The sequence below is a fragment of the Salmo salar genome, unplaced genomic scaffold, assembly GCF_905237065.1.
Source record: "Salmo salar unplaced genomic scaffold, Ssal_v3.1, whole genome shotgun sequence".
Classification (NCBI taxonomy): Eukaryota; Metazoa; Chordata; class Actinopteri; order Salmoniformes; family Salmonidae; genus Salmo; species Salmo salar.
This window is the reverse complement of record NW_025547784.1, coordinates 146,682-155,000: the sequence shown is the minus strand read 5'-3', so window position 1 is coordinate 155,000 and position 8,319 is coordinate 146,682. Positions and strand designations below refer to the sequence as shown.

At 44.3% G+C, this 8,319-nt stretch overlaps 1 protein-coding gene across 1 annotated transcript in view; it reads right to left on the bottom strand.

The window, feature by feature from the left end:
- The window catches only part of LOC106593237 (ephrin type-A receptor 6), a gene marked incomplete at its 3' end in the record, with an annotated part of 68,899 nt that overhangs the window by 17,660 nt on the left and 42,920 nt on the right, over positions 1 to 8,319 (bottom strand). Inside the window, exons 6-7 of the mRNA XM_045711571.1 lie at positions 3,717 to 3,872; positions 1 to 238 (exon numbers count right to left, since the gene is read on the bottom strand). The exon at positions 1 to 238 is cut by the window's left edge and continues 104 nt beyond it. Of these exons, the coding sequence (XP_045567527.1) occupies positions 1 to 238; positions 3,717 to 3,872 (394 nt within the window). The remainder of the gene's footprint in view (positions 239 to 3,716; positions 3,873 to 8,319) is intronic.

Here is an 8,319-nt window from a genome sequence, read left to right as displayed (position 1 = left end):
GTGGCAAAGTCCAGAATAGCCACCGAGGTCCCGGTGAGGCCCAGGGGGCGTGGTACGAAGCCCAGGTCGCTCTCACACGGCTCACAGTCCTCCTCGCCACCGGAGGCGCCACAGCGCTGGCACATGATGTTATAAGTGAGGTCCATCCTGCCACCGCTGTCGCTAGGTGGAGACCAGGTGAGGAACAGAGCCGTCTCGTTAATGAGAGAGATCAGGTTCCTGGGGGCCGATGGAGCGCCTAGAGAGAGAGAGAGAGAGAGAGAGAGAGCGAGCGAGAGCGAGAGCGAGAGAGCGAGAGCGAGAGCGAGAGCGAGAGCGAGAGAGAGAGAGCGAGAGTGAGAGTGAGAGCGAGAGAGAGAGAGAGAGAGAGAGAGAGAGAGAGAGAGAGACCAGGTGAGGAACAGAGCCGTCTCGTTAATGTGAGAGATCAGGTTCCTGGGGGGCCGATGGAGCGCCTAGAGAGAGAGAGAGAGAGAGAGAGAGAGAGAGAGAGAGCGAGCGAGAGCGAGAGCGAGAGCGAGAGCGAGAGAGCGCGAGAGCGAGAGAGAGAGAGAGAGAGAGAGAGAGAGACCAGGTGAGGAACAGAGCCGTCTCGTTAATGTGAGAGATCAGGTTCCTGGGGGCCGATGGAGCGCCTAGAGAGAGAGAGAGAGAGAGAGAGAGAGAGAGAGAGAGACCAGGTGAGGAACAGAGCCATCTCGTTAATGAGAGAGATTGAGTTCCTGGGGGCCGATGGAGCGCCTGGAGAGAGGGAGGGAGGGAGGGAGGGAGGGAGGAAGGGAGAGACCAGAGATACGCCTCACCATCTGTGAATAGACTTTATGTCTTCTCCCTTGTTAATGAGACCACCATCACTGAAGTATTTTCTAAAGCCCAAACCACAACCTGCTCCCTTGTCCCCATGCCCACTGCCTTAGTTAAAGCATGCCTCCCTGTTCTCTGCCCCCTGCTGGTCAATATAGTAAATATATCACTCACATCTGCCATTGAAAACGGCGGCTATAACTCCCATACTGAAGAAACAGGGCCTGGACCCTGAGATCCTCACCGACTACAGGACTACATCAAACCTCCTCTTCCTCACCAACAACAGGACTACCTCAAACCTCCTCTTCCTCACCAACTACAGGACTACCTCAAACCTCCTCTTCCTCACCAACAACAGGACTACCTCAAACCTCCTCTTCCTCACCAACTACAGGACTACCTCAAACCTCCTTTTCCTCACCAACTACAGGACTACCTCAAACCTCCACTTCCTCACCAACTACAGGACTACCTCAAACCTCCTCTTCCTCACCAACTACAGGACTACCTCAAACCTCCCCAACTACAGGACTACCTCAAACCTCCCCAACTACAGGACTACCTCAAACCTCTCCTTCCTCACCAACTACAGGACTACCTCAAACCTCCTCTTCCTCACCAACTACAGGGCTACCTCAAACCTCCCCTTCCTCACCAACTACAGGACTACCTCAAACCTCCCCAACTACAGGACTACCTCAAACCTCTCCTTCCTCACCAACTACAGGACTACCTCAAACCTCCTCTTCCTCACCAACTACAGGGCTACCTCAAACCTCCCCTTCCTCACCAACTACAGGACTACCTCAAACCTCCCCTTCCTCACCAACTACAGGACTATCCTCAAACCTCCCCTTCCTCACCAACTACAGGACTACCTCAAACCTCCCCTTCCTCACCAACTACAGGACTAAACCTCCCCTTCCTCACCAACTACAGGACTACCTAAAACCTCCCCTTCCTCACCAACTACAGGACTATCCTCAAACCTCCCCTTCCTCACCAACTACAGGACTACCTCAAACCTCCCCTTCCTCACCAACTACAGGACTACCTCAAACCTCCCCTTCCTCACCAACTACAGGACTATCCTCAAACCTCCCCTTCCTCACCAACTACAGGACTACCTCAAACCTCACCAACTACTCTGGTGTCATCATGTTTAGTGTTCTCCCTGGTTAGTCTGTCATCATGTTTAGTGTTCTCTATGGTTAGTCTGTCATCATGTTTAGTGTTCTCTATGGTTAGTCTGTCATCATGTTTAGTGTTCTCTATGGTTAGTCTGTCATCATGTTTAGTGTTCTCTATGGTTAGTCTGTCATCATGTTTAGTGTTCTCCCTGGTTAGTCTGTCATCATGTTGAGTGTTCTCTATGGTTAGTCTGTCATCATGTTTAGTGTTCTCCCTGGTTAGTCTGTCATCATGTTTAGTGTTCTCCCTGGTTAGTCTGTCATCATGTTTAGTGTTCTCCCTGGTTAGTCTGTCATCATGTTTAGTGTTCTCCCTGGTTAGTCTGTCATCATGTTTAGTGTTCTCCCTGGTTAGTCTGTCATCATGTTAATATACTTATTTTAATGTGATTTTATATATTTTTATCCTACTGATTTTCTTTCGTATGTAAAGTGATTTTGGGTGTCATGAAAAGAGCTTAAAAAAAAATGTTTCATTATTATGAATATGATTATTATTCTCCACCAGACATAAACGGATGTAGTACCGTGGTAACCCACCACAGAGCACTCGCTTCTTCCCTCCCTCCCTCCCTCCCTCCCTCTCCCTCCCTCCCTCCCTCCCTCCCTCCCCCTCTTCCTCCCTCCCTCCCCCTGTCTCCCCCTCTCCGTCCCCCTCTCTCCCTTCCCCTCCCTCCCCTATCCATCCCTCCCTCCCCATATCCCCCCTCCCCCTCTTCCTCCCTCTCTCCCCTTCACCTCTCTCCCCTCCCCTCCCTCCCCCTATCCATCCCTCCCTCCCCATCCTCCCTCCCCCTCTTCCTCCCTCCCCCTCTTCCTCCCTCCCCATATCCCTCCCTCCCTCCTTTTCCTCCATCCCTCCCCCTCTCTCCCCCTCTCTGTCCCCCTCTCTCCCCTCCCCTCCCTCCCCATATCCCCCCCTCCCCTTCTCCCTCCCTCCCTCCCTCCCCATCTCCCTCTCTCCCTCCCTCCCCCTCTCCCTCCCCCTCTTCCTCCCTCCCCATATCCCTCCCTCCCTCCCATCCTCCCTCCCCCTCTTCCTCCCTCCCCCTCTCTCCCCCTCTCCGTCCCCCTCGCTCCCCTCCCCCTATCCATCTATCCCTCCCCTTCTCCCTCCCTCCCTCCCTCCCTCCCTCCCTCCCTCCCTCCGCCTCCCCCTCTTCCTCCCCCTCTCCCTCCCTCCCCTGTTCTGAAGGTGGGTTAGAGTCTACAGTAGCTCCAGCCACAGAGCCTGAGATACGATGCCAGAAAACTAACTTTCTATTTATGGCAGGTTTCCAGGTTTCCACATTAATAATGATGAGGATAATAAGGTGTGATATTATCACTACCCCAATGTTGATTGCCAACACACACACACACACAGACACAGACACAGACACACACACACACACACACAGACACAGACACACACACACACTTAAGCATGCATGATGCACGCACGCACCTACACACGAACACAGGGAAAATATGACATTGTTGCAGAAAAATAGGTCTCTCTCTCTCTGTTTCTCTCTCTTTCTATCTGTCTCTCTCTGTCTCTCTCTGTCTCTCTCTGTTTCTTTCTCTCTGTCTCTCTCTGTTTCTCTCTCTTTCTCTTTCTCTCTGTCTCTCTCTCTGTCTCTCTCTCTATCTGTCTCTGTTTCTCTCTCTGTCTCTCTCAACCAGCATCTCTCTCAACCCCCCCCCCCCCCCCGCCAGAGAAATACATTAACTCACGTGTGCATGCCACGGTGGAGGGGTCCTTGGCTGCCCTGTAGAAGCCTTTATCACAGTGGCAGATCGTGGCAGCCTGGTCATGGCTGGAACTGTGGAGAGGACACTCAGAACACTTGATATTCCCTGACAAAGCCTTGTAGGACCCTGGTCTACACGCTGGAGAGAGAGAGAGAGAAAGAGAGAAAAGAGAGGTTACTTCCATAGGTAACTCCCGACAAGACTGTGAACAATCTGAGAGACAAGACGAGAAGGGCCTTCTTATCCAACATAAAGAACATAAAAAAAATACTTTAATCAGTTATAGAACCTATTAGACTCGATGGTTGTGAGGTCTGGGGTCCAAACACGAACCAAGAATTCACAAAATACATTTACATTTTACATTTTAGTCATTTAGCAGACGCTCTTATCCAGAGCGACTTACAGTAGTGAATGCATACATTTCATACATTTTTTTCCCCCGTACTGGTCCCCCGTGGGAATCGAACCCACAACCCTGGCGTTGCAAACACCATGCTCTACCAACTGAGCCACACGGGACTAAAATGGGACAAACAACCAACTGAGAATGCATGCAGAATTGTACAAAAAAACTTTTTGTGTACAACGTAAAACCCCAAACAATGCATACAGAGCAAAATTAGGACTATACCAACTACTTAACAAAATCCAGAAGAGAGCTGTTCAATTCTACAACCACCTAAAGAAGAGATGCCCACACATTCCACCACAAAGCCATCACCTACAGAGAGATGAACCTGGAGAAGAGTTTCCTCAGCCAGCTGGTCCTGGGGCTCTGTTCACAAACACAAACAGACCCCACAGAGCCCCAGGACAGCAACACAAATAGACACAACCAATTAGACCCAACCACATTATGAGAAAACAAAAAGATAATTCCTCGAGAAATTGGAATGAATTAACAACAAAAAACTGAGCAAACTGGAATGATATTTGGCCCTAAACAGAGAGTACACCGTGGCAGAATACCTGACCACTGTGACTAACCCAAATTTAAGGAAATGCTTTGACTATGTACAGACTCAGTGATCATAGCCTTGCTATTGAGAAAGGCCGCCGTAGGCAGACCTGGCTCTCAAGAGAAGACAGGCTATGTGCAACACTGCCCACAAAATGAGGTGGAAACTGAGCTGCACTTCCTAACCTCCTGCCAAATGTATGACCATATTAGAGACAAATATTTCCCTCAGATTACACAGATCCACAAAGAATTAAAAAACAAATCAAATACACAGAGAATTACAAACCATGTATCATTTTATTTCTCTTCCCCAACTATTAGTACTACAACTATTAGTACTACAACTATTAGTACTACAACTATTAGTACTACAACTATTAATACTACAGCTATTAGTACTACAGATATTATTACTACAACTATTCATACTACAACTATTAGTACTACAACTATTAGTACTACACCTATTAATACTACACCTATTAGTACTACACCTATTAGTACTACAGCTATTTATACTACAGCTATTTATACTACATCTATTAGTACTACAACTATTAGTACTACAACTATTCATACTACAACCATTAGTACTACAACTATTCGTACTACAACTATTAGTACTACAACTATTAGTACTACAACTATTCGTACTACAACAATTAGTACTTCAACTATTCATACTAAAACTATTAGTACTACAATTATTAGTACTACAACTATTAGTACTACAACTATTCATACTACAACTATTAGTACTACAACTATTAGTACTACACCTATTAGTACTTTGACTATTCATACTACAACTATTAGTACTACAACTATTAGTACTACAACTATTAGTACTACACCTATTCATACTACAACTACTAGTACTACAACCATTAGTACTATAACTATTCATACTACACCTATTAGTACTACAACTAGTAGTACTTCAACTATTCATAGTACAACTATTCGAACTACAACTATTAGTACTACACATATTAGTACTACACATATTAGTACTACAACTCCATCCCTCTGTACCTCCATCCCTCTGTACCTCCTTCCCTCTGTACCTCCTTCCCTCTGTACCTTTGTCGTGTCTTTGGGGTACCATTAAACTGAAGACATGTTTATCAATTAACTCCCTATAATTATTATCACGCGATTAAACTGATTAATCGTTTAATTGTAATTAACTAGGAGATCGGGGCACCAAGGAAAATATTCAGATTACAAAGTTATAATTTTCCTATATTATAATATAGGCCGATTATCTTCTGGTTTAAATGGTGTATTTTACCTCGCGTTCAGTCTCATTCCAAACATCGTAAATTGTTGTATCTGCACGAACCCAGTCTTTACTAAAATCATCCATACATCAATTGTCTTAAAATCATTTATTTACTACACTAAGTAATTAACAGAAAACATACAAACAGTAATTATCGTCACAAAGGATTCGTATAGTAATGTGCCCTAATGGCTAACAGGCATGGCTGGTCTGTTAGACAATGGGTCATAAACGGTCAGCTGAGAAGGTACACAGAGTTCATTAATATTAACAATTGACAATTGAAGGCTCGCTCATTCGGGAACAATTGCAATCAATATATATTTACGCTCATGTGTCGTCGGGATCCTTGTTCGAGCGTCGTTCTGATGGAGAGTTCTCTCTCTCTCTCTCGGTTAGAATGGATCTTTCAAAGCGACATTCATTAATGTCGTTATAGAATGGATGTTTCGTTGGTCTTCGCGTTCGATGATATAATTTACTTAGCTGCAGACTAATAATTAATATCAAAGACTTGTTCTTATTCTGTCGGTCTCGATAGTCTAAAAGTTAACCACGTGGTGTAGTTCACTTTCAGTAGAGGAATTGGAATATAATTTTATAGTGACCATAGAACAGTCTTGTCAAATGACGCCTGGTCCTGTATGTGTCCCTGGGGGCGTGCCTATGACTGAGTTAGACTTGGTACAGAAATACAATTCTATCACATTAACATCAGTACATAGCATCTCAATGTATTACAAAAGCTTTATCCTTATTAACCTGTTAGGGCTAGGGGGCAGCATTTGCACGTCTGGATAAAAAAAATGTACCCGATTTAATCTGGTTACTAATCCTACCCAGTAACTAGAATATGCATATACTTATTATATATGGATAGAAAACACTCTAAAGTTTCTAAAACTGTTTGAATGGTGTCTGTGAGTATAACAGAACTCATTTGGCAGGCAAAACCCTGAGACATTTTCTGACAGGAAGTGGATACCTGATGTGTTGTATTGACTTTAAACCTATCCCATTGAAAAACACAGGGGCTGAGGAATATTTTGGCACTTCCTATTGCTTCCACTAGATGTCACCAGCCTTTACAAAGTGTTTTGAGTCTTCTGGAGGGAGATCTGACCGAACAAGAGCCATGGAACGATGATGTCCCATTAGACACCTGGCGCGCGAGTTCATGTTGGGTACCCTCGTTCCAATACGTTATAAAAGAGTATGCATTCGTCCACCTTGAATATTATTCATGTTCTGGTTAAAAAAGGCCCTAATGATTTATGCTATACAACGTTTGACATGTTTGAACGAACGTAAATATATTTTTTCCCCTCGTTCATGACGAGAAGTCCGGCTGGCTTAGATCATATGCTAACAAGACGGAGATTTTTGGACATAAATGATGAGCTTTTTTGAACAAAACTACATTCGTTATGGACCTGTGATACCTGGAAGTGACATCTGATGAAGAGAATCAAATGGATTATTTACATAGTATTTTCGATTTTAGATCTCCCCAACATGACGTCTAGTCTGTATCGCAACGCGTATTTTTCTGGGCGCAGTGCTCAGATTATTGCAAAGTGTGATTTCCCAGTAAGGTTATTTTTAAATCTGGCAAGTTGATTGCGTTCAAGAGATGTAAATCTATAATTCTTTAAATGACAATATAATATTTTACCAATGTTTTCTAATTTTAATTATTTAATTTCTGACGCTGACTTGACTGCCGGTTATTGGAGGGAAACGATTTCCTCAACATCAATGCCATAGTAAAACGCTGTTTTTGGATATAAATATGAACTTGATAGAACTAAAAATGCATGCATTGTCTAACATAATGTCCTAGGAGTGTCATCTGATGGAGATTGTAAAAGGTTAGTGCATCATTTTAGCTGGTTTTATGGTTTTGGTGACACTGTCTTTGACTTGACAAAACATTACACACAACTCTTGTAAATGTACTGTCCTAACATACTCTAAATTTATGCTTTCGCCGTAAAACCTTTTTGAAATCGTAAAACGTGGTTAGATTAAGGAGATGTTTATCTTTCAAATCGTGTAAAATAGTTGTATTTTTGAAAAATTTGAATTTTGACATTTATTTGGATTCAAATTTGCCGCTCTTGAAATGCACCTGCTGTTGATGGAGTGCACCACGGGTGGCACGCTAGCGTCCCACCTAGCCCATAGAGGTTAATACATTCTATACAACCATGTGTATGCAAGTCTCAAGGCTGAGTCTATTATATAAACCGTTTTATGGTAATATGGCTATATTGTCTCTTCTGAGTATCACAAAATTGTACCAAGCGGACCAGTTCGTAGCTGGATTCTTCACC